The following is a 26,846-nucleotide window of genomic DNA, read 5'->3' on the forward strand; positions in this document are numbered from 1 at the left end:
ATTGGTTCCCCAAACTTTATTGAGCACCTGTTGCATACAGCAAGAACAGCAGAAGAGATGGGAGGTGTATACGGATTTGCAGGGGCGAGAGAGAAAGCTCACATCCACCTGCAGAATTGGAAAAGCTTCAAAGAGGACGTTCCTTGAGAGTTTGACCCTGGAATCTGGAGATGAAAATGTGGAAGTAGGCATTCCCACGGGAGAAACAGCACGAGGTGGGGAGGAAGGTCTGGGAGCACTAAACATAGTGCTTAGGTAGGAAGGGAATGGGGGCGGGGGGAGACTAGAAGGGGTCAGAGGGGCTCTTGGGGGCTACCAGAATCAGGGCTGGCAGCGAGGACATGGCGAAGAATTTTGCAGGAGGGAGATGCATGCTTGGAGCTCTGATTTCCAGATAATTTGGCTGAGATCGGAGCTTGGAAAGACGAAGGAGAAGACTTGAGTCCTGAACAGTTAAGAGGCCACTGCAGGCTCCAGGCGAGGTGTGAGGGCTGAGGTGGCAGGGCAACAGGAGGAAAGGCAACATTGTAGAGGTTGCAGAGGTGAAACTGCAGCTTTGAGGAATGATTTGGAGGGGACAGGAGTCAGATTTCTGCGCTTCGCGGCCAGGTCGCCTGAGCAGTGACTAGCTTGTTCCTAGAACTGATGGGGCCTCGACTGCCCGTCCTGGTCCAGCCCTAGCCTCTAGCTTTATGGGCCATCAGACAGTATTCTTGCGTATTTCTTTGCACGGTCTGGTGCCAGAATTATCCCCAAAGGGCCTGACCCCGCCCCATGAGGAACCTAAATACAGTGGAGGCATCTACACCTTGAAACCAAGTGTGGGGAGGGGGTCTATCCTACCCCTTGTCTTTCCTCCAGACCGGAAATCGAGGAACCGAGCAAGTTTTTCAGGCCTGAAGCCGTGCGCTCAGCGACTGGGAGCATGGCGTGGGGGAGGGTGGCGCCCAAGCCTCTGAGAACCTTCCAGGTCCTTCCTGAACCCTCTGAGTCACAGCTGTCTCCCCTCCTTGCCAGATGTGTTCACAGCACCTGGCCCCTGAATACCACACCCCAGGGGCTCTGCCCTGAGAATCACAGGAGGGACCAGAGCCAGGAATGGCATCCTCCACACACTCTTAGCTCCCCACATCCCAGGAAGAGGACCCAGGCCCTCACTTAGCTGGGCGGCAGCAGCTGAGGTGCCCGGCTCCAGGCTTCCCACCCAGCCCCAGGCCAGACCTGCCTGAACAGTCAAAGGATGGAGAGAGCATTTTTCTCTAATGCCCCGAAGATAACTTGGCTACTGCTTCCTTAGCACAGCTAGAGACCGCAGACAAGCCACAGTGGGATTCCCGGGTCCCTGGGATGATCCGTGACCTTGCAGACGTGCCAGGGCAGGCGAAGGGGCAGTGTGTAGCGCAGCAGTAAGACAGAGGTCCTTCCCTTCTTGCTTACAGGATGTTCCGAGGATTTTGCTGTGGCTTGTGAAGCCGGTGGTTTCTAGTGACCCACTGCAAATGTGATGATCTACCTGCTCTCTAGTCTTTATAAGCAGTAATAATAGTTAAAAATGGCAGCCATCCTTGGGCACCTGCTGAGTCAAAGGGTAAACTCATTATAAATTTTGAAATGGAAAGTTGCCCTCTGAAAAGATGTGCCAAAGTATTTTCATCAATAATGCAAGAAAGCATTATACTCGATGCTACTCAGTAAGCCTGTTCAAACCCTTTTAAGGTTTCCATTTTAAAAGCATCTTATAATTGTAAAATTCACGTAGGTAACTACACAAGTTGGTCTACATAGGAAAACTCTTAAAAAGAGCAATACAGGGGGACTAGCCTTACCAGCTATTAAAGTGTTTTATGAAGTTTTTTAAAAAGTTCAGACTATCCTACCGGAGCATGGCTAGACAGAACATGAAACAGAATGGAGAGCCCAGAAATAGACCCCAAAATATAAATGGAAATTTATCGTGTGAAAAAAGATGTTTTTAATCAGTGAGATTTTTTTAAATGGACTGTCTAATAAATGATTTTTAGAGAACCGACTAGCTATCTAGCGGGGAAAAAGGTGCATGCCATACTAAATATTTTCTACATACCTTTTACTAAATATTTAAATGGAAAAAATGAAACCAGAAAATACTAGGAGGAACCATGATTTGCTTTGATTTCGTTTTGTATTCCCGTCACTTCAAAGTGAGACGGGCTTTTCTAAGTATAACGTAGAAGTCAGAGCCTGAATAAAAGGAGTGGTCATTTCAGCCTTTATAAAAATCAACATTTTTGCATGAAAAAGATCACCCCAAATAAAATCCAAAAATTGGGGTGGGGGAAATATTTGCAAATCCTAGTAGGGAGAAGGAGCTGATTTTCTACGTGTGCACGATCAGTAAGAAAAAGATGAACAGCCCAACACAAATGGGCAGAGGAAATAGAAATGACTCTTGAACACATGAAAAGATGCTCAGCTGAGTGATCAGCTCAGCTTCACTCCTCGCAAGATAGAGATGCGCATTTAAAATACACGGAGATACCATATTTCACCTATTAGGTTGACAAAGATCAAAAAGTAACACTGTTGGCAAAGCTTCGTGAAAATAGTCTCACACAGCGCTCACCCTTGGAGGAGGGCAGCTTGGTAATTTCTGTAACAATGACAAATGTATTCATATCTACCTTTGACCCATCAATTCTGCTTCTAGAATGTCACTGTACAGACATCCTCCCGCACAAGGGAAACATCACAGCTACAGGTTAGACTGCACAACATCGCTTGTGGTAACAAAAGAATTCAAACAACCTCCATTTTTACCAATAAGGAATAAGGTGAGTTCTGTGATTCCCAGACACTGGAATACTGTGCAACCTTACAAAGGAATAAGGAGCGTTCTGGGTGCTGAATTGGAACAGTTGCCAAAACCTAGTGACGAGAGCAAAGCAAGTTTCAGGACAGTGTGGATTTCATGCTACAAAACCTGTAAGGGTAAAAGGGGAGAGAAACAAGGGAAAAAACTGGCCACATCAGTTACCTCTGGAGACAGAAGTCGGTGAACGGGCAGACAGGGATGGAAGGGAGATTTTTGAAATTTAAAATTTTGAACCGTGTACATATTTCCTATTCAGAACAATTTTTGTGGAAAACTCCAGTACTTCCGAGGGTAAGGAGCAGAGTGGATTTTACCCCTCACCTCAAGGTCATGGGACTTGTAACCGAGGTTTTTTGTGAATGAAAGCAACATCCCATCAATACTTTGTGCTTTATTTTTTGGTATCGACTTTATTTCTTCCTTTAAAAGTAAGGCTAGTTTAAAGACCAGGAGTATCTTGGCTGAGACTGTACATAACAATCCCTCCCCCCCATATATATAATATTTTTTTAATATATAATTTTTTTTATATTTACTTTTGCCACATTGAGCTGCGTTTTTAGAAATCCACTTTTTTTCCTTGGGTATAACAAACAGGTTAAAAAAAGCAGGTAATTTCTGTGTTGGCCATATTTTTTAAATTTTTATTTTCCATTGGGGTATAACCGATTGACAATGTTGTGTTAGTTTCAGGTGTACAGCGAAGTGATTCAGTTATACAGATACATATAACCATTCTTTGTCAAATTCTTTTCCCATTTAGATCCTTATTACAGAATATTGAGCAGAGTTCCCTGTGCTGTACAGTGGGTCCTTGCTGGTTATCTCTTTTACCATTTTTATGTTTGCATGCACACAACCATAATCAGAGCACAGGCCAGTGTGCTGCAGAACGGGCTCTCCTCTGGGGGCCAAAAAGCCCCGACCTGTCACATTTGCCAGTTTCCATGGTGTAAATTCTCCCACGACGGCAGATGTCAAGCTACCTGTCCAAGCCAGCTCCAGCACACCCCTGCTGGTTGTCCCCAAGGAACAAAGGGCACACAGACAACGTTTCTGATTAAAAAAAAAAAGAAAGAAAGAAAAAAAAATAGAAAATTCTCAACAGCTCTACTTTAACCATTAAAAATAAACCCCAAACCGGGGGCTTCCCTGATGGCGCAGTGGTTGAGAGTCCACCTAACGATGCAGGAATGCGGGTTCGTGCCCCGGTCCGGGAGGATCCCACATGCCGCGGAGCGGCTGGGCCCGTGAGCCATGGCCGCTGAGCCTGCGCGTCGGGAGCCTGTGCTCCGCAACGGGAGAGGCCACGACAATGAGTAGGCCCGCGTACCGCAAAAAAACAAAAAAAAAACCCAGTGGGAAGGACCCCGTGATGCCCTTTCTTTGTGCTCCCCCACCCCGCCCCCGCCCAGGCTGTGACACTGGCCCTGGGAAGGGCAGAATCGCTAACCAGAGAGCTATGCATCCCCACCCAACAGTAAATACGAACGTTTTAAGAGCGATTTGTCCTCCTGAGGAAGTTACACTCAATTTGCCACATTTGTTTTTCTCTTTGGAGGCTGGAGCCCCGGCTGTTGGACTGTTGTTGTAGCTGGAACCCATCAGCTTGCAGCTCCGCTTAAGAAAACCCCACCTCTTCCCCAGCCCTGTTCCAAATCCCAGAATCATTGTTTCTCTTTCTGCTGCTCTAGCTCAGGGTGACTAACTCAGCTCAGGACTTTGCAGTCTTTCCACCAGACTCCCAAGAGAGTCGAGCAGTCCCAGAGTTTAAGCCTCAGAGTAGCCTTGGGAACTGGAGCCTGGCCCGGCTCTCTTTTAAAATAAAAATAAATGTGCATAAAGTAAAGAAAAGCTGGCCGGTGGCCTGCAGACCTAGTAAACTGCTAGGACTGAAGCAGTTTAACAGGAGACACTTTGGATAATTACACCAATAGTTCAAGCCTCCCCTCCACCCCCAGCTGGAAGGCTGCCTGCCCAGAGCTTGCTGTCTTGGGGGGACGTCCCAGCCATCTTTTCTCCCCTCCTTTTGGAGAACAAAGATCTCCTACACTTCTAGTAAATTTTAAGCATACAGTACAGTGTGATTAACTAGAGTCGCCATGCTGTATATTAGATCCCCAGGGGTTATTCATCCTGCACAGCTGAAACTTTGCACCCTTTGACCACTATCCCCCCACTTCCCCCTCCCTCCAGCCCCTGGCAACCACTGTTCTCTCTGCTGCTATTAAATTTGACTTTTTCAGAGTCCACATAGAAGTGAGATCACTCAGTGTCTGTCTTGCTGTATCTGGCTTATTTCACTCGGCTTAATGTCCTCCAGGTGCACTGATATTGTTGCAAAAGGCAGGATTTCCTTCTTTTGTAAAGCTGAATAATCTTCCATTGTGTGTATATACCACATTTTCTTTATCCATTCATCCATCGACAGACATTTCGGTTCCTTCTGCTACCAGCCAGAGAAAACTCTGCTTCCAAGAGTCATGTAACTACATTAGGCCCTGCTGGTTCATCTCCTCACCCCTGGTCAACTGTGTCACAACATAGAATAATCCTGGGAGTGACAGGTCATCATGTTCACAGGTTCTAGCGATGAGGGCGTGGAACCTCGAAGGCCAGTTCTAGAATTCTGCCAGCCACAACATCTCTATTTTCTCAGAGACATGTGATGTGGTTTCTCCACATTTATTCATTATTCGACTACCTTAATAGGAAGAAAACATCTTGAATGGGGGTGGTAATTATCCTCTTCTGCTCTGCACTGGACAATCCATGTTGGGCTCTTGCATTTCATTCTGGGTGTCAGAAATAAGAGGGAAGTGGGACTTCCCTGGTGGTCCAGGGGTTAAGAATCTGCCTTCCAGTGCAGGGGACGCAGGTTCGATCCCTGGTCGGGGAACTAAGATCCCACATGCCGCGGGGCAACTAAGCCCACACGCTGCAATTGCTGAGCCCGTGTGCTCCAGAGCCCACGCGTGCCGCAACAAAAGATCCCGAGTGCCGAAAGGAAGACCCAATGCAGCCAATTAAATAAATATTTTTAAAAAGAAAAAAAAAAGAAGAGGGAAACAGACCCACATAACCAAAATCACAAATGGATCACACCGTGGCCTGGGAAGGTGGTGAAGGGAATGCAGAAACTCAACCTGAAGATGGGAACTGAGGTCACGTGACATCCATCTTCAAATATTTACAAGGCTACAATGTAAGGAAGGGATTTGTTCTGCATAAATCCAGGGGATACAGCCAGGACTCCTTGATGGAAGCTCCAGAAAGACTTTGGCCTGGAATTGGAACATGCTTCCTAATAGAGCTGGCCTGATGGATTGGGCTACTCTGGATGTGGTACATCTGCTTCACTGGAGCTGATCAAGTACAAAATAGGCAACTCCTGGATAGGAATGTGGTAAATGGAATAACACGTTGGGTTCAAGGGTCTTTCAGATCCCTTCCAAGCCCGAGCTCATTATCCGACAGACTTGGCTTCTTTGGTCCAAGCCTTCCTTTTGAGTCTGCTCCGCCTGGTTTGCGCGTCCTTGTTCTCAACCATAATGTTGTGTCACAGTCTGGAACTCACCTCCACCAGATCTTTCTTTCCGGTTGGCTATTTTCAGAATTATGGCTTGAATAATAGAAAATACGAAGCGACAGATTGAAGGAGAGGAAAAAAGGGTCGTCCCAGGACGACTCATCTGATCGAGCCAATGGAGCTGTTTCTCTAGGAAGGACCGTGGCAGTAAGAGTCTGGAAGAAAGAGCAACAGGGTGGGGCCCTAATCCAATAGGACCCGTGTCCTTATAAGAAAAGGAGGAGACACCAGAGATGTGTCCTCAAGAGAGGAGACCGTGGCAGGAGACAACAAGAAAGAAGGTGGCCGTCTGCAAGCTAAGGAGAGAGGTTGCAGGAAAAACCAAACCTGGCAACACCTTGATCTTGACTTGAGCCTCCAGACCTGTGAGAGAATAAATTCCTGTTGTTTGAACCACCAGCCTGTGGAATTTTGTTTGTGCAGCCTGAGCTGACAGAGACAGTAGGTCAGGGATCTTCATCCATTTACAATGTGGACACGGTGCCTGAGACATACAAAAGCTTTGACGATGCTCTGAGGCCTGAACAAAGAAAATGGATTGGCTCAGAAATGGAAAAAAAAAAAACAACCCAAAACTCCAAACCAAAATGAATTAATATATAATTAAATGTCCACAGAACAATGAGCCAGTGTTGACTTGGTTATACTACTAGATACTATATTCTTTGTTGTTGTTGTTTGTTTATTTTGATACTTTATTCTTAACAGATTCAGAATGATAAAAGAAAACTTTCAAAAGGGATAGCAAAAAATATTGAATGAGGGGTGGATTTTAATATGTGTGACATGATAAAAGGCGAAGGTCTCCAAAAGTAGGGGCACCCAGAGGCCACCAGGACCCTGGAGCAGGTACCAAGAAGGCTAGGACCAAGAGCTGCCAGACATCCATCCTTCCACATCAGTTTATAAACCTGAGCCTCTTCCTCAAGACAAATGACTTTCACCCAGGACAGCGTTATTATTTGACTGTATTCACACAGGGCGAGGTGAGTGCAGAACAAAAAAAACAAAACAAAACCCCATTCCCTCCTGAGGGTCTGGACTCTTGGACGTAAAGTCTGAGGTGACCAAGTGAAATTTTCTTGGAAAACTACTGTTTTTTATTAAAAGTGATTGTTTCATTTCCCTCCCCATAACGTGTCTATATTTATTTTAATATAAAAGTAACTTTAAAAACTATTTACCAGTGAGAACATTTGACATGCCAAGAATATCGGCCGTGTTTGTTTTGTTATGTACCCCATCACAGACCTCAGAGGTAAGGTATCATGGTTTGATAAATACGGATGTATAGGGACTCGCAAACCCTGCCCCATAATCCCACCTAGCCCGTCCCGGTCAGCTTCACCTCGTCAGATGACATGTGCCGACTTGCCATGCTTTCCAGTCAGACGACCTCCATCTGTTCACTCAGCCATCTATTTTATCCATCCTTCGTCTCTAATCCTCAGCTGTACCTGTCCCTCGCCTGCCTCTCGTAATGTCCATGTTGTCCCCAATCCAGGAGCACACCCCACATCTCCCCTTCAATCCGAACACCACCCATGTGGATCCAGCTGAAGCCCACTTTCTCCCATCGGAGTCTTCCTCTGACTACTTCACCATATAATCGTCTTTCCCTTCCCCAAAATGTTAAGGCATTTTTGTCTGAACACATGTCCAGCAGTTGAATACAACTGCCTTATATTCTGCTCTGATGATTTCATAGACGTACCGCTTGTCTGCCAGACTGGGCTCTGAGCCTCTGCGCGGCAGTGGCATTGTTTTTCAGCTTTTTCTTTTTATCCTGGCAGGAAAGTTTCCTAAGCAGGACCAACAGCACATGGCTAATTAATCTCCTTTTCTCATAGGACGTATTGATTAATCTCACTCAGCTTCCAGCTCTCCTTAACAATCCTGACCCTCATTCTTTTCATTCTCATCAATTACCTTCTCTCTCCTACCTCCTGACTCCTAAGGTCAGGAAATATTGGGAAGTATAAAATACAGACTTTTTCATGGGAAAGTGCTGGAAGCGGCCCAGGATCACGCCCTGAGATCCCAGATTATACGAGGCCCCTAATTTGACTCTTAACCGTCTGCGCTTTTCCTTCACAGTATTCGTCGCGGTCTGTGGTTAGGTATTTGCGGATGTGTGTGTGGCACTGTGTAACTGTTTGCCTGTTTCGCTCACTGGATTGTAAACTCTCTGAGGGCAGGGAAGCCCTGTGGCTGCCTTTGTCCCCCATGGTACCCTAAGCACAGCCTCAAGCCTCATACATATCAGGTGCCAAATGAATGAAAGAACGGAGAGTCCAGACGAGGCGCTTCGGCAGGTCTTTGCTCTGTTGTTCCCGCAGCTGAAGAAAAACTCTTCCGGCTCTTTCAGGCGACACAGGATATACAAAGAGCAGCTGAATCTCACTTCCCTGGATCCCCCACTGCAGCTCCGCCTGGAGACCAGCTGGATCCAGTTCCACCTGGGGATCAGCCGCCACGGCCTGTACTCCCGGTCCAGTCCTGTCGTCAGCAAACTTCTCCACGACATGAGGCACCTCCCCACCATCAGCGCTGGTGAGGGTCACAGGACCAGGCGGGATGGACTGACTCTCTCCCAGAGAGGCTGGGTAACCCAACCAGGCCAGGCTCCAGGGTGAAGTAGTAAAGGGTTGGTTCTGACACCCAAGAGAGAAAGAAGCAGAAAAACACAGTGACCTTTTTCCCTTTGAAAGAGATCTTACAACCGTGATCTCATCACAACCCCATAAGGGACGCACAGGAGGTGTCCGTAGCTTACAGAAAGGTGGTGGCCACTACTGATCCACTGCTCCTTTTGAATCCGGCGACTCTCTCTTATACAGTGATCTCATGATGTAGACATTATCGCTGCCGCTTTACAGATGGGAAAACAGGCTCGGAGAGTTTAAAAGTGACCTGGCCGAGGACCCAGTGGTGGCCTGCTGCCTGAGGCCTCAAGAACTACGCCAGCCTAAGGGACACACTGAGGGGTCTGCAGACACCAGCCAGCACTGGTTTCCCCACCAGCTGTTGCTGGAGCGTCCACGGAAGGGCTAGAGAGCGTGGGGCCTGGATGGAGCAGGCTGGGAGGCTGCGGCCCCAAATGGGGCTCAGGGAGGTCCCCTATTGAATGCGCAAGGGCCCCAGGCTGCCTTCCAGGCTCCCCCTCTGGTGTCTGAACCAGAGTCGAGGGTTCTCAGCGCCCTGCTCCTCCTTTGCAGACTACAGTCAGGACGAGAAAGCCTTGCTTGGAGCCTGCGACTGCACCCAGAGTAAGTGGCCCGGCCCCCCCGGCCTGGCCCGCCCCGCCCCTGGCCCCCGGCCCCGGCCACGGCCACAACCCCCGGGCCCTGGCCCCGGCCACGCCACGCCCATGCCCTGGCCCCGCCCCCGCCCTGCCCCCCCTCCATCCCCCTCCATCCCCTCACTGCCCTGTGAAGCCCAGTACCTGGGAGCAACGTGAAGGTCCCACTGCCCACTCCGTGGGGCTCCGTCAGCAGCTGAGGAGCATGGGTCCCTCTGCCTCATCTCTGAGAACCTACATTTCTCCCCACCTTCCCGCACAAAAGAAAAGGCATTTAAGAGGAGCTCTTGGGTAGGACTCTGCTGGGTGGCAGGTGGTCATTGGCCCAGCATCTTCCGTACCATCCAGGAGCTTGCCAGAAACGCAGAATCTCAGTCCCCGCCCTGATTTTCTGAGTCAGAATCTGGATTTGCACAAAATCCTCAGGGGACTAGAGTACATTTTCAGATTTAAGAAGCAACGGTGCAGGACGGTGGTTCTCAACCCGGCGGTAGAGTAGCCACCCAGGGAGCTTTAAAAATTGCTGCGTCTTGGTCCCCACCCCAGGGGTTTTGATTCGATTGCCAGGGGGAAGCCCAGGCACCAGCATTTTATATAAAAACACTCCAGGTGATCCTCATGCAGCCAAGGTTGAGACGCCCTGGGGTAAATGATGAATAGAATCAAAAGGATAGGTGTGAGATACAGCACGGTCCCTGCCAGGACGCTGTGACTTGGGTGCAGGTGTGCCTGGACACTGAGATCCCACCAGTCACTGCCGGCCACGAGGAGCCCCCTCCAGTGACCTCGATGAACTGAGCACACGTCAGAAATTTCCGTGGGTCACGACTTGTTAAAGACACAAGTTTGTAGGGCCTGGGGCTTCCGTTTTCTTTAGTTTCGCCCCTGCCATTTGCCATTTTTTAGAAGGCAAAGGTGAGGGAGGCATTATCCCGCCCCTCGCGGGGCTGACGGCAGGGCAGGGGCAGGGCCAGGCGAGTGAGGTGCCCAGGACACACATCAGGAGGCGGTACCCAGTGGCAGGACCATGCACGTGCACCTCAGGTGTCACCAAGCCCCATCACAGCCCAGGTGTCCAGTCTTACGTAGGAAGAGATATCAATAACCAAGTCCAATGCCATGTAACAGGTGGCATAGTCAGAGTCTCTAAGGCACAGCTGAAGCGAAGAGGAAGGGGAAGGGGTCAGCTCTTCTTAGGAAAACATCCTTTGGGGTTTTCAGCGAGTGTCCCTCTGGGGAAACCTGCACTGTTTTGCCCTTGCCCTGTAACAGCAGAGAAAGTTTTATCTTGAGTCGCAGGACACACTCTCCATGGCCTGACCCGCTGGACTGTACCCTGCAGGCTCTGAGAGCAAATCCAACTCTTTAGGGTCTCAAGTAAGAAGGGCGAAGAGAAGAAATGGGCTGGGTTTATTGAATGAGGAAATGACCACAGCCCGGACCTTGGGCCCAGAAGCATCGTTAACTCCCCCTTCTCCCCAAACAGTCGTGAAACCCAGTGGGGTCCACCTCAAACTGGTTCTGAGGTTCTCGGACTTCGGGAAGGCCATGTTCAAACCTATGAGGTAAGTGACTGCTCTCCTCACCTCCATATGCATAGCTGTGGCAGCCCTGGGGGAGTTCTGACCAAAAATGAATAAAAGTGGTCTAAAATCTTTAAGCCAAGCATTTAGAGACTCTCTTTGGGGCCATCTGCACAAGCATACAACTGTTTTGGTGATAATGATTCAAAATAGTAAGAGCTGGGTCTTTGCTAGTATTTCTGCTACACACTTGACATGCATTGTGCCTTTGGATCATCAACCATCTTATGAGTCGGGGACTGTTACAATGTCCACTTTATGGATGAAAACACTGAGGCCGGGAGAGGCCAGCTTGCCCCAACCTCCCAGCTACAAGCAGTGGAAGCAGGATTCAAACCAGGCAGCTGGACTGCCAAATTCACACTCCACCTCCAGAAATGAGCCTCGCTTTTTTCCAGGGCTAGGACCCTCATAAAAGTTTAGAGATATCTGCATAATAATACTTGTTTTGGTTGAAAAACTGGACCATGAAGAAAGGCTACCCTGAAGCCAATCACACTTTTTTTTTAAAATTTTATGTATTTATTTTTTATACAGCAGGTTCTTACTAGTTATCTATTTTATACATATTAGTGTATACATGTCAATCCCAATCTCCCAGTTCACCCCACCACCATCACCCCCCTCCCGGCTTTCCCCACTTGGTGTCCATACGTTTGTTCTCTACAGCCAATCACACTTTTAAATTAATTTCTATTTTATTCGTAACAACAGCAAATACATGCCTTTAAAATTTTGTAGTGTGTCTATGTGGGTGAAATAATAGGTATTCAGTCTACAGACAGAGCTTGGTGTGCGTATGGGTTCCTGGCCCCCAAAGGGTCTGCAGCAGAGGTTTGAGATTCCTGAATCAGGAATGGTCCCCTGGACACGACACGCCCAAGAGAAAATGGCCCAGGAGGGGGTCTCATTACCCAAGTCATGCTTTCTGCCAGAAGGCGCGGTCTTCCGGTGGAATCCCATTCGGCTGACTTAGATTCCAAAGCTTCCGTCAGCGGAGAGGCATACTGAAGGCCCTGTAGGTGGGTCTGATGGTCGAATGAGCACTAAATAAAAAGCCTTAGCTCTGATCCCTGCACTGCCCTAGCAAAACCCCTTATAAAGCACTAAGCACTTACATACTTAGGCATATAAAGTACTAAGGAGAGATTTATAGTACATCAGCTGTGTGTTGAATCACTTCGGAAGCCTTGAAAAACCCCGATGCCTGAATCCTACCCTCAGGGGGTCCAATAGGATTGGTCTGGGGGCCCCCTCTAATCCCAAGGCAAGGACAGCCTTGAAAACCACTGCCACACAAGGAGATCCTCCATTTTTCCATGTGAAAATCCAAAAATCTAGTTGTTTGGTCAATTTAAATAAATAACGATATATTGGGAGATTGAGATCGACATATATACACTAATATGTATAAAATAGATAACTAATAAGAACCTACTGCATTAAAAAGAAATAAAATTCAAAAAAGAAAAGAAACAGGGCTTCCCTGGTGGCGCAGGGGTTGGGAGTCCGCCTGCCGAGGCAGGGGACGCGGGTTCGTGCCCCGGTCCGGGAAGATCCCACATGCCGCGGAGCGGCTGGGCCTGTGAGCCATGGCCGCTGGACCTGCGCGTCCGGAGCCTGTGCTCCGTAACGGGAGAGGCCACAACAGTGAGAGGCCCGCGTACTGAAAAAAAAGAAAAGAAAAGAAACAGATGGAGTACTACAAAATAAATAAATAAATAAATATATATATATATATATATATATATATATATATATATAAAACGATGTACATGAAACGAGGGAATGTCTGCCTGTATTTAATTTACCGATGAAAAAAAATCTCATCATATAAAACAATACAGAGATTTGGAAATATTGCTTCCCCCCCACCCAGTCTCACATGTCACTTGTCCAAAATTTTTGACATTGGTCCTCAGCATCGCTGGAGTCGAGTTTGGGGTCAGTGTTAAATCCATGTTAAATTCTGCCCCTGTCACCACCAGCAGCCTGTTTTAACCAGTTCAGTCAGGTAATAGAAGCAGCATCTCAGCTGAATGAATCTGTCCCAAACAAAATAAATTGAGAGGGAGCCCTTGAATACGTTAAGACTCCCTTTTCTGAGGGACAGTTTGGGGAGGGGGGGTCTCATCTTATATTCAAGCCTATAAAGTACTAAAAAGAACTGTGTTCCTTTTAAAAGAGAGCGACAGCTTTGCGCACACAGGGCCATCAGCCCCGGTCCAGAAGCAGGCACAAATTCTTGGGTGCCACTCAGCTGGACACAGAGCCACCGACGTGTTTGGGCCATTGGAGAGTTTTAAATGATCGTTATGGTTAGTCGTGCATGTTTAATGTATAGTCCTAACTGAGCATCAGTTAGAGAGGAAGCAGAAGGAACACTGATGTAGAAACACGAGATGTTAAAGAGAAGCGTCAAAATAATGATAAATCTGCGAATTCACCATTTATCGCCACATCCACGCATTGCATTCTCTGAGCAGAATTCGTATGTGGCACATGAAAATGTCTGTCATTTTAAAAACTGGAAGCTAATAGAGGGTGGATGAGCTCTATTTGGGGGAGAAAAAACGACTCACACTTGTAGTGTTTTATTTGCAAGAAAGCCCATGAAATAACAGCCTGAAATCTCTTCTCTGCCTTGTCAATTACGAACAAAACGCAAAAAGTGCTCAACTGAACCAGCTGTTTCCCTGAGTAATGCAAAAGCTTCCAACATTAGGTCACAAAAGCCATTTGATCTACGCTCACGCCATAACACAAAGTTTAATCTGCATTTTCTAAAATTTAGTCCCAAGCCAAAGTATCATTTTAAAATGTATTTCTTGAAAAAGCATGCATTTTTTTCCTACGAGTAATGTAAAGTAAACAGCATTTGTCCTTTTTTAGAAAAGGAAAGTAGAAATTTATCTTTGGGTAATACAAATTCTGACCACAAAGATTATATTTTTAATGTGATATAATTCAATAGATGCAATGAGAAATACATCTGTGCTTCTTTGGGAAGTACTGACGTAAAGGAGAAATGATTTTCAAATTTAAAATCATGCCTAAATATGCCATACAAAAATGAAGAAATGATGGTTTAGAAAATTCTAAAGGGCATCCCAGAGATTGTGTATTCTCTCTTTTTTTTAATTTTTATTTTTTCTTTACCTTTTTTTTTTTTTTTTCCTGGCCAGGGGTTAAACCCTTGGGTCGCAGCAGTGAAAGTGCCGGGTCCTAAACACTGGACCGCCAGGGAATTCCCAGACTGTGTATTCTTACATACAGAATTCAGGAATGAAAACGAGCTGAGGACACATGGACAGTCCTTGCTGACCTGGACATTCGGCGATGCTGTAAGCAGCCCTGGGTCAGGCCTGGGCCGTACTCTAAGTGCGGCTGCACCTTCTAAAGGAGAGTGCCCACTCTGGGCAGCCCCTTGCCGTGGCTTCCAGGACTGGCTGGTGTTTGGGACGAAGCGCCCATCACTGTTTCCATTGCGGGCGCAGCGTACTTACAGCTCATTACACAACATTACGCTGATTTACATTTACATTGCTTTCACAGCCCTCGTGCAGCCCCGCACGGTGGATTATAAAATTACTTGAAGATCATCCTTCTTCCAAGGATTATCGTCAGCACTGGGGCCAGTCAACCTGGGGCAGCAGCCAGGATGCCCTTCATATTACTGGGAGGCACCTAAACATACCTACCCAGCCAGCCCTTCATGACCAGGCAGGATGGTGCTTTTCAGGAATCTAGTAGGGATTCTTTAATGTACATAAGTACATATCCTCTGCATTAGCCTCCCTTCAATCTCTGGCAGGACCCGCTCTCACGACCCAGGTGAGGTGCCTCCGAGTAGACGGTCGATTCACAGACCCAGAACTTTTCGCTCTTCCGTGTCAGTCATGCTAAATTGCACCTGTAGGGCACTTTTCCTTTTATAAAGTTCTGTCTCGTACCCCACCTCTCTTAATCCTTGGCCCCCGGGTGTACACAACCTCTGGTGTGTTAGCCAGTGCCCTGTCTTCTGTGTATCTGCGGAAGAATGGATTTCTTCCCTCCAACCACTGGGCTTTTCAGAGAATCAGCGGCCGTCACCAGAGCTGCTCGAGAAGGAGGCTTGGCACCCGGGGGCCTCCAGGATGGTCCGCATCTTGCAAGAAGCTTCGCTCCTCCCGCCTGCCGGTCTCCCCAGCCGAGGGAGCCACGGGCTGTTCCTGATGTGCTGTCCCATCATCTGTGCGTCCCTGAAAAGCATAAAAGCGTGTCTTCCTTTCTGTCTGGTCACGTGTGTCAGCTCTTTTCTCAGGCTCCCAGCTGAGGTCTGAGTCCAGGGCGTGATTCCTTCCTTTCAGACAGCTGCGAGATGAAGAGACGCCCGAGGACTTCTTCTACTTCATTGATTTTCAGAGACACAACGCTGAGATTGCAGCTTTCCATCTGGACAGGTAGGGTCTGGCCCCAGGGAGACCCGGCCCGCCCCCACTTCTTCCTGGTACTTCATCCTCTTCGTGGGTCCCAACACCTTCAAACCCAACATGACCCATCCAGCCCCATGGATCGAAAATCACAAGGCCTTTTTGTTATTTATTTATTTTATATTTGGCTGTGTTGCTGGTCTTTGTTGCTGTGCACGGGCTTTCTCTAGTTGCAGCGAGCGGGGGCCTCTCAACGCGGTGGCTTCTCTTGTTGCGGAGCACGGGCTCTAGGCACGCGGGCTTCAGTAGTTGTGGCTCGTGCGCTCTAGAGCGCAGGCTCAGTAGTTGTGGCACACGGGCTCAGTAGTCGCGGCTCACAGGCTCAGCAGTTACAGCTCACGGGCTCTAAGGCACGCAGGCTCAGAAGTTGTGGTGCACGGGCTTAGTTCCTCCGCAGCATGTGGGACCTTCCCAGAGCAGGGTTCGAACCCGTGTCCCCTGCATTGGCAGGCGGATTCTTCACCACTGCACCACCAGGGAAGCCCCACAAGGCCTTTTAATGTAATGAAAAGAGTCACTTAGTAAGAAAACTAACCCTGCCAGACTGCCCAAGCTACACCTGAACCTGACATTGTGATCTGGCTCTAGTTTCCTGCCCTGAAAGTGGCGAGAATGTGCCCACGGCCATTTCCCCAAAGGGTCTCAAGGTTACGATATTAAAAGGTGAGAGCACCTTCCTCAATTTCCTAGCTCCCTCTGTTTGCCTGTCGTTGCTACTCGAGGTGTGGTCTGGGGACCAGCAGCCTGGCCACCCCCTGGGAGCTCTTCAGAAATGCAGACTCTCAGCCTCACCCTGGACCCACTGACTCAGAGCTGCATCTGAACAAGATTGCGGGTGACTCATGTGCACACTGGAGCGTGAGAAGCACTGAGCTAGGACACAGCTTGGAGGGTGGAAGCTTTGCCCAGGAGGCCTCATGGGATAAGGATTCCTTTCCCACCCCTTCTCCCAGCCCCTTAGATGCAGGCTAGCCCTCGGCACGGTCAGCTCTGCACTGCGGAGACCCCCGCCCTCGGCTGGGTGTGGTCAGAAGGCCGGTCCATTTCTTTTTTTTTCTTTTTTGGATCCTGCCGCTTGGCTTGCGGGCAGGATCTTAGTTCCCCGACCAGGGATCGAACCCGTGCCCTCTGCAGTGGAAGCGCGGAGTCCTAACCACTGGACCGCCAGGGAATTCGCAGCAGGTCCGTTTCTAATGGGGGATCATCCCCCAGATCTGAACTGGGCTCCCCCTCTTTCAGGATTCTGGACTTCCGACGGGTACCACCGACCGTAGGGAGGCTAGTCAATGTCACCAAGGAAATCCTGGAGGTCACCAAGAATGAGATCCTGCAGAGTGTTTTCTTTATCTCTCCAGGTAGGCTTCTGGCCAAAGCAACACTCTGGGTCTAAGAATGTGGTTGGCCAGTGTGGTCTGACCTCCTGCTGGTGGCCACATCCCCTATCAGGTGGCTACATGCTGCCATCAGACACTTGCACCCTGGGCCACCTGGGCGTCACACGAGGTGACCTGGGGATGGGAGACGGTTGGACATGAGATGCTCACCAGCCTGGGCCCTGAACTCTGATGCTGGCCGCCCCCGAATCAGATGCCACCCATCCGAACAAAGGCCGGGTTGGTCGCGTGGGCGCGATGCAGCAAGGCTGGTCCCACACCGTCTCTACTCAGACGTTTGAGAGCTGGTCCCCAGGATGCTCAGTTTAAGAGCATCCACAAGCCCCTACATCGGGAAAAGGCGCTGTTTTCTTCTTCCCCGGCCTTTTCCCCCCCGAGCCGCGGGTTCAGGGCTTCCCTTCCCTCCTCATGGATTTCGTGGGGCAGGAGGACGGCGTGCGTCCTCCGCTTACCGCTCTCCTTCTCCGCCTCTAGCCAGCAACGTGTGTTTCTTCGCCAAGTGCCCGTACCTGTGCAAGACGGAGTACGCCGTATGCGGCAACCCGCACCTGCTGGAGGGCTCCCTGTCCGCATTCCTGCCGTCCCTCAACTTGGCCCCCCGGCTGTCCGTCCCCAGCCCTTGGATCCGCTCCTACTCGCTGGCGGGCAAAGAGGAGTGAGTGGCCCCTGGACCAAGGACTCGCTCGCCTGGCTTGGGGAGCCCTGACGCTGCCTCAGTCCTCCTCTGCCTCGTCTCACGTGGATCCTGGTGTCCGTTCTGTCCCTTTCGTTCATGCGTTTGGTTATAAAGAGCCCACTGCGTACCCAGCACCGGATGCTGGGGGGAGACAGGACAGACCTGGGCTGTCCCTTCAAGAAGCTCTGCGGTCCAGCGGGGCGGCAGACGGTAGCCAGGCTGTGAGAACGCAGTGCCCACCTGCTGTCCCGCAGAGATGCCCACGGGGAGGCCGCGGGAGGGGCCGGGTTTGCTGAGTCCACGCCATGAAGCCGGGACCTCACGGTTGTTCCCCAGGGCGTGGCACACTCCCGGGCACAGGGCAGGTCCTCAGTTAATACGAGGTGACTGAATGAATGGGCTCGTCGATCCAGCCACCCCAACCGTGGTGGGAAGAGGAGTAACCGGGCCAGAATTTCTGGGGGACGTGACAGATCCTTAGGGACTCGTGAAGGCTGAGGAAGACCCCCCCCCCAGACAAAAAGGGACCTGGGGGCGTTCTAGGCGGAGGAGCCCACGTGGCAGAGGAATGGCAGAGGATGGCTGGCAGGGGGGCTGCGAGCGGCTCGGGAGACCGGAGGGCAAGCGCCCGAGAGGCTGGGCGAGGGGCCGCAGAGGGAGCGGGTGCCCTCCCGGCACACGGGCAGTACGGCGCCCAGCCAGGCGATGCTCGGAAACGCGCGGAGAAAGGGCCCCACCCCTTCTCACCCAGGGCGTCTGCCGGTCCCGCGGGTCCTTGCCCAGGTCCTCGTGGGGGCGCCTGCCGCCAGCGGCCCGGGCAGGACCGGGGGGCATGGATGCGGGTCGGACACCTTGCCGTCCGGGCTTCTGCAGCCCAGGCCCTGTTCTCCCCTCAGGTGGGAAGTCAACCCTCTTTACTGCGACACGGTGAAGCAGGTCTACCCGCACAGCAGCAGCGGCCGCCTCCTCAACATCATCGACATGGCCATCTTCGACTTCCTGACGGGTGGGTGCTGCCCGCGGGGCCCGGCCGGGCGGGGACCCTGCGGCCTGGGCCACCCGGCCTCCATAACCTCGCGCCATCCACGGGCTCCAAGTGGTAGAGGCCCCGGGGACAGGAGTGAGCGGGCTGCCCTCCTGCTAGGGGGCTGCGGGGAGGCGCACAGCGGGCGCAGCGGCGCGGCCCCGGGAACGGAAGGCTCGGCAGGAAGGCCGCTGTGCGCCCTGGGAGTCGGCCCGGAGCCGCGCCTGAGCAGCGCAGGGGCGCCGGCGCGGGTGGGAAAAGCCCCCGACGGGACAGCAGCTCACACCGGCTCTGCCCGCCTGCCTGGCTCCCTCCTGCCCCCTCCGCGATTCCACCGGCCACCTGGGGGCGCAACAGCTGGCGGCCCGGGTTCCGACTCCGGCCTCTGGGCAGCCCGCAGGCCTCCGAGCCCCGCGGGGTCTCACAGGGCGGGAGCCCGCGCCCACGCCTCCCCTCCTCCACAGGAAACATGGACCGGCACCACTACGAGACGTTCACCAAATTTGGGGACGACGGGTTCCTGATTCACCTCGACAACGCCAGGGGGTGAGCGTCCCCACGGCCCTTCTCCGGCGGCGGCACCGCTGTGCAGCGGCCCCGGGGGCAGCAGGGCCCGAGCCAGGGCCTCCACGGTCGCGTCCCGCCCCCTCCGGGCCCTCCTGGCCCCGTTTCCTCTGCTCTTGATCTTTGCTGAGTACCGTCTGACTCTCCTCCAGCCTAAGAGCGCTAGGAAGCAGATCCACGTTTTCTGTAACTCGCCCACGGTCCCCTCCCGGAGACCCAGCGCATCACCGTCGTGCTCGGCCTTGGCCCTGTGCGGCCGGTGCATAAATGAACGAACGGATGCTTGCTTTTGCCAGCTGTGGACAGAGGCTCTTGTGACCTGACGGAGAAGGGCTGGAGAGGCAGCGGCCGTGATCCCTGGCATTTTACCCCAAGCTGGGATTCAAAAACGGCAGAGGGGGAGGCAGGAGGAAGCACTGAGGCGGGAGGTGGTGCCTGCCCCCCACACACACACCCCGTGCCCCCGTGAAAGCCTGTCTCTCCTCCCTGCAGGTTTGGACGGCACTCCCACGACGAAATCTCCATCCTCTCGCCACTCTCCCAGTGCTGCCGGTGAGCTTTCCGTTCAGGGACGGGTCACAACTGTGACACTTCGTCCTGCTTGCCACCAAGCTGCGCAGGTCATCAGTTTTCACTGGCCGAGGATGTGGGTGGGTAGAATGACAGGAACAACCTCATTCCTTGTGCTACAACCACAGAACTGTCCCCAGCACTTCTCACACCTTCATCTCTCAGCAGATGACTTAGGATCTAACCTTTTAAAACCTCTCGGTCGCCCGCTTTAATAACACACTCAGATCATCCCTCACTTTTCGAAGAGCCCGACGGCGGCCTCTGACAGGACTAACCAGACCTCTGCTGCGCCCCGCACTCACGTGAGCTCATAGGTATTACTGCCTGATCACCAGCTACGCAAAATCCTGACTGAAGTCCCATAAACTCATGTCAGATTAAAGGAAGTCCTCAGGCCTCTGCCTGGCCAGCATTTCTCCAGAGAATCTCTGCCCTGCCTCTACACCTCTCTGGTGTTTCAGCCGAGCTGGTCAAGATCGTCCACCTGCTCAGCTGCAGTGTCCGGAGCTAATTAGAAATACGTGGCCCACACATAGCAAAACGGTGTCTATTTCCAGCTGGAAAACTCAGGGCAGAGCCTGAACTTTCTTTCTCCACTTCTTGGAGTAACTTACGTGTGCCTCCCTCCCTACCCACTTCCTCTCCTCCTGAGTAGGAAAGGCAGGAGTTGTGTATGACAATGCCTGGACACCTAAGCTGCTTACACATCTGAGTCCAGGTCACATTCCCACATAAAAAGAAATCAAAATCCTAAAGGCAAGGTTGGCCCTACCCCATTTCCATCCCTGATTTTAGAATCTGACACAGAGAAATCAGAATTACAAAGTCGAGCAGAAACAACTTGGAGCCCGGCGGTACCCGCAGCCTCTGAGACGGCAAACATCTCCATCATTTCACCTGCTGGCAACTTCTCTCGTTAGCTTTCAATTTCCTTGAGAAGTCATTATTACACAGCGCTTCTGTCCGGATTCCCCGAGGAGCAGCAGGTGCTTGGCGGGACGACTGGGCCAAGGACCGCCAGGTCCTATAGCTGTCACCCTTCATCCATTCCCTTCTTACCGGGTTTGCATTAAGACGTGCCTGAGAAGACACTGGGGGCGAAGGCTCTCCAGACGTCAGCCCCCACCACTGTCGGCGGGGAAGGAAGTAAGTTCGAGAAGTTTCTTTCTTTACGTTTACTTACTTGGTCCCCTGACTTTGTCCTTCCAGAATAAAAAGGAAAACACTCTCGCACCTGCAGCTGCTGGCCCAAGCCGACTACAGACTCAGCGACGTAATGAGGGAGTCGCTGCTGGAAGACCAGCTCACGCCTGTGCTCACAGAGCCGCACCTCCTCGCCCTGGATCGCAGGCTCCAGACTGTCCTCAGGACCGTGCAGGGCTGCATAGAGGCCCACGGAGAGCACAGCGTCGTGGCCAACGGCCCCACGGGACAGTCGGCCCCAGACTCCGGCCCCAGCTAGGGGCTGGACGAGTCCAACCTCGGGAACTACGCCTGGAGCCCGCGGTGGACTCTGGGGTGTGGACCACAGTGTCCTCGCAGGCCCCAGCCAGGCTGGGGCCTGGGTCAGGAGCTCACGAAGCAGGCAGGGCACTGGGATGATTCCAAAAGAGCAAAAGAAGTGGGACCCACTGCACTTTCCTCCTTGGAGCACTGCCCTGGCTCCCCATCTCCCCAGAAGCTCGGCTTCAAGGCCACAGACCACCTGCTAAGCCCACTGGGAAATCTGGACACGGGCCGGCCTGGAAGCCTGGCTCCCAGCAGAGAGCATTAACTGTAACAAATAAAATTACGGGACATCAGATGGACACCCCCAGATCTTTATTACATCTACAAGGATAATTCCTGATCCAGATTAATAAACATCTGGCATCTCACAAGCAGACCCCCAAAAACAACCCTAAATCTGGTAACTCCAACTGGTTCAAAGTAGTCTGCACACTTTCTATTCATATTCTAAACACTGTGGCCCAGCCTGAACACAATAATCCCTACTGACTGGTCCTAAAGTAATTTCTCAGAAGTGTTATTACAAGAGGTGAAAATAACACAGGGATTTGCTCAGAGTATCAGCAAAGGGATATTTCAATCCGAAGAGTAAACGTCAACTGAAATAACATCAAGGCTGTCAAAGCTGGCATCCAGCAACAATAGAAGGCAAGGCGAGGGTGGCCCTGAAGCACAGTCAGGGCCGACCCGAGCCCACCGGTGAGTCCTCCTCCCCTCAGGTTCAGGAATTGTCCCCCACCCGTGCCCAAGCGCAGCAGGGCTGTCTGGAGAAGCCTGGCACTCTGGATGCCACTCCCCTCTGCTCACTCAAAACACTAAGTCAAGTTTACTTTCCAAGCCTCCCTCAAAAGTGGGCATCTCAGGGGTTTCCTGTCCCTTCAGCCTCCTCCCTGCTGACCTGCTCCTGTCTGAACAGGAGACTGTTTCTTATTCAACAATCCATGAAAACACACAGGATAGGCGTGTATTCACATTAATCACTCAGCAAGTAAAAACGGCTGATTTCATCCGCTCAGCTTTTCTGGTACAGGCCAGAGGCACAAATACCAGTACGAGTGGGGTGGGAAGAAGCTGTCGCTAAAGCGGGTATGAGGTCAAGACGCCTCTAGACGTCATCCAAGACGTCTGCCGTGTGCCCAGAGACGGGGGCGCTTCCGGCCCAGCCCGGCTGCCCCCGTCACTGGTACGCTGCCCCGAACCTACGTCCCCGTGATAGTGATACCACTTCCATTCACGGAGCACGTTCTCCACGTGCGAAAGTCAGACGCAGGCTTCCAATCCTCCCCAACAGACAGGATCCCTGACCCCCAGTGTACCTCCAAGAAAACTAAGGCTCAGGAAGGTTAACTAAAATCACGCAACTTAATGATTCAAAACTATCCCAAAGCGTTCTTTCCACTGTAACGCAAAACTCAACAGCATCTCACCCAATTCACGCAGTTGTATTTGTTGGCTTTAAAACGAAAACCAGTCTTCAGTAGAGGAACCTCAATCCCAGAGCCTCGTGTTACTGAGGCGTCCCTACTGCTGCTCAAGGCCTCCCACTTCACAGATGGTTTCTTCTACTTCAAGCCTGCGTTTCCTCTTGGAGGGGGAGCCAGGTAATCACACACAGCGGAGCGAGAGGAGAATATTCAGGCGAAGGTGTTCAGAGACTATAGCACAAAATGGTCTGAACTTCCAAACTGCAGAGGCTCAGGAAGGCAGGCCCAGCTCCACCTCGACCCGGCCTCTTCCATGACAACGGACTAGTTTTCAGATGGCCTACAATAAAAATGCTGGCGTACTTTACAGACTGAGAGTAAGAGAACTGAGTTTGACCACAGTATGTCGCGTACCTAGATATTTCATCATTCACCCATCCATTATTTTTTCACTAATACCAAAATTAAGCCTCTACCATTTGTCAAAAATACCAGAAAACAAAAGACCCCAGTCTTAGATCTATCAAGTTCTTCCAGCACGCTCATTTTGGACCACTGTTCAATTTTCCATGACATAAAAACTCTCCTGTCTCTATGTTAAGAACTTTTCGTGTTTTCCTGTCAGTACTACTGACAGCAAACTAAAAAATGAAAGGGAACCGACAGCCCACGAGCTGGTGGAGAAAGCCGTCTGGAGGAACTCACTTAGCCTCCCCCAAAGTCAGGAGGACAATCTGAGTCTGAAGACGGTAAAAAGGGTAGTTGATTCTCTTATCTGTGGTAGTTTTATGGTTGATGAGTCACCAAGGACATGGAATCAGCGGAGACAGCCGCCTTCCCCTAGAAGCGATACAGGGCTATAGGTTCCTGTGAGAGCCTCTGGTGACATTCCTGTCAACCTACCAATACACAATCTTGATTCCTGTGTTACGGTGTGTTGAAGACACCTCAGTTAGTATCCACTGTTGCTTCATGAACACTGAGCTCGGCCAACGGCGCTGCCGCTCACGCCTGAGAGAAGCTGGCTAACACGTACCCCTCTAGAGACCCACCACAGCCATCTCACCCTCGGGACCCCCAACCAGGACACGAGCACTCCTCTGGGGGCCACTTTAAATAGAGAAATCACCAACAGGAAGTACAAAAATGCAAAAAAGTGGCACTAAATAGACCAAAACAAGGGCATCTGATCCCAGCTGAAACTAGAAGGCAGAGTGTGCCTGGTCTGACCTCCGCCAGGCACTCGTGTGTCGGGAGACGCGGGCCCCTCTCCACTCAAGTCTGGGAATGACTGTGACAGTGCCGGGAGTACTGATTTGGGGGTTACAAATGAATTTCAGCAAGTACGCAAATTTGCAAAGTTCGCAAATATAGCATCCGTGAACAACGAGGACCGACTGTAACTGACTTTGAGGCTAACAAAGATGATAAAAAGCCCTCCATCTAGTGGTGACTTAGAAAACCACAAAGCTACTTAAGCTACACTGGCAGAGAGCTTTCGCAAAACGAAAAAATTCTGCTCATTAGTGGCTTGGGTTTTTAGGCAGCATCAAGATGCAGTCACAGCTCTGGACTTCTGTCAGTCCACAAATTTTAACTTTATAACGCACACAGTAACACTGACTGCTGTGTGAAACTCCTTAGGGTAAGAAGGGAGAGATTTACCATTCTCCCTTTTATGTTCTCTCCACAGTCTTTCCTGATGGCTATTATGATGGTGATCAACACACTGCTTCTCCATGTTGTTTTAGCCCATCTAGAAGTACACTGCCAGGGCCTAACAAAAATACAAAAAGGGTTCAGCTGTTCATCTGTGGTTGGAGAGAAAGCAATATTAAGAAAACTAACATCGTACTACTTCAATTTTACACTGTCAATATTTAAGTCATTAAAATACAAAAAGGGATTTCATATAAGCCAGTGTTTTAGAGGGAAAATTAAACTACAACCAGTAGTACAGTCAACCCAGGAAAATGTTCTTCAGTTATATTCTGTTGTGACTCAAAAGGTTCCAACTCCAGCAGGTTGAGGGAGGGGATTACTGAATCTGGACAAAGTGCATGTGTTACAAAGTAGCACAGCTTAAGCAGTGTTCTGGGCAATACAACATTATCTCCAACTTCACTGGATGTAAATGAATTAATTCCAATATGCTAATGAATTCAATTTAATCGTCCCCGCCTCAGAAATGAGAAATGTTAGAAATGACTTTGTATGTATGCGAAATATAGAAGCATACCTAAATATATGAATGCACATATTAAATTTAAACCAAAGAGTATGCTGACCTAGAAATGACATCCCCCATTAAGCGTGGGAAAGTTCCGAAGCCAGAGAACCAGTCTACCCTCAATAAAAAGGAAATCTTTGACCTCTGATTTATTGTTTTCCTTCCATTGCTCAGTACAGATCTGCTACACCTCAATTACCCTTAAAGAAAGGTTTTTAGATTCATTCTTTGACAAACTGAATTGGAAAACACTGAAAACAAACACATTATTGTTTCAAAACACCGATCCCCTAATTCACTTTCGATTTGCACTCATGCCCACCGGATTAGCAGCTTCGGGGGTGGGGGGGAGAGGAAGAAGAGAAGCAAAGGAGAAAGGGAAGAAAAACTGATTCGTTAGAGAATTAAATTATTTAATCTTTTTTATTACTTGACCTACCATTAAGACAATCTATAACAAAAAGAAGAGGGTATATTAGCACACACAGTATAATCAGACTAGTGACCAGGAAACAATACAAAATGGTCCTTTGGCCATCTACGCTTTCTAGAGCAGTGGAGCTCATAAATCCACTTACCAAGCCCAGAAATAATGACTTCTAAAGCCCTGAATATCCACTGAGACAAATGATGCCAATCGTGATTTCTCACATAGACTGCACAAAGATAAGGCTTTAAATGTGATCATTTTAAAATTCAGACTTAAATTTTCTTAGATTAAAAATTACAAAAGGGAGTAAACAGCAAAGCCAAATGATTTAAGAACAAAACTCATTTAGAAATCACTGTTATGAATCTGAACATACACATGAGCATGATTATATACATATATGAAACTCTGCAAACTTATGGCATTCTAAATAATTTAGTTAAGTACAGTTTTGGCATTTAAACAAAGATCAAATCAAGCTTTAAGCTAATAACATAATTTTTATTTTTAATCTTTTAAATATAAAAAGCTAAACACAAAATACAGACCAGAAAATCCTCATTTAGTAAAGATTATTTTGAAAAATAAAAAATTTGAAATAAGGTGGCTTTCTATCCCACACTAAAATGTAAATAAAATCTCTTTCCCAGATTTATACTCCAAACTTAGTAACAACCCAAAAGCTGTTCAAATCTATGAAAAAAATTTACCATGACCAATTTAAATTACCTGGGAAAGGGGAAGGAGAGGGGATTAAAAATCAGAGCCAGATGCACACAGATGGAAAAAATGCTTGCAGTCACCCCCAATATAACCCTATATACTATATAAATCACAATGCAAATAAAAATGCCTACATTATGGAACTGTGAAATTTTGTTTCAAAAAATAACAATAATAAAAATAAACAGTTGGGTATCATTGGTGCACATGGAATAATGTAACAACACATAACCTTGATAAGGCTGGAAAATACTGAAATAAAGTTAAGACTCAAAACACTCGTTTACACAAAAAAGTTTGCCAGAGAAATACGGTGGTAGATAGGAAAGCAGAACTTTTCAGTAGGATGGCCTTTTAGACCAATATGAAACACAAACACATCCCACCCCACCCCGCAACCCACCATAAATTCTAGTTGACGTAAATAGGGGAGGAAAGGTTAAAGCAAAGTAAAACACTTCTTCCCAAATCTCCTGCCCCAGTGAACGGAGTGGGGCAGAGCT

General features: G+C 49.7%; 1 protein-coding gene across 5 annotated transcripts in view; it reads left to right on the forward strand.

Moving 5' to 3' along the window:
• Nucleotides 1-26,643, forward strand: part of FAM20A (FAM20A golgi associated secretory pathway pseudokinase) — a 50,874-nt gene extending 24,231 nt beyond the window's left edge. The window contains exons 2-11 of one of the 5 annotated variants that reach the window (XM_029210700.1): nucleotides 8,809-8,993; nucleotides 9,659-9,709; nucleotides 11,228-11,306; nucleotides 15,674-15,766; nucleotides 17,036-17,151; nucleotides 17,665-17,845; nucleotides 18,763-18,872; nucleotides 19,355-19,436; nucleotides 19,947-20,006; nucleotides 21,237-26,643. In XM_029210700.1, the coding sequence (XP_029066533.1) occupies nucleotides 8,809-8,993; nucleotides 9,659-9,709; nucleotides 11,228-11,306; nucleotides 15,674-15,766; nucleotides 17,036-17,151; nucleotides 17,665-17,845; nucleotides 18,763-18,872; nucleotides 19,355-19,436; nucleotides 19,947-20,006; nucleotides 21,237-21,489 (1,210 nt within the window). In that variant the 3' untranslated portion in view covers nucleotides 21,490-26,643. Of the gene's footprint in view, nucleotides 1-3,460; nucleotides 9,710-11,227; nucleotides 11,307-15,673; nucleotides 15,767-17,035; nucleotides 17,152-17,664; nucleotides 17,846-18,762 lie in introns of those variants that run through there. The other 4 variants (XR_003791815.1, XR_003791816.1, XM_029210702.1 and 1 more) reach the window with 4 other exon arrangements.
• Nucleotides 26,644-26,846: the final 203 nt, after the last annotated feature.

Source organism: Monodon monoceros, unplaced genomic scaffold, assembly GCF_005190385.1.
Source record: "Monodon monoceros isolate NGI ecotype Baffin Bay Population unplaced genomic scaffold, NGI_Narwhal_1 Super_Scaffold_9, whole genome shotgun sequence".
Taxonomy (NCBI): Eukaryota; Metazoa; Chordata; class Mammalia; order Artiodactyla; family Monodontidae; genus Monodon; species Monodon monoceros.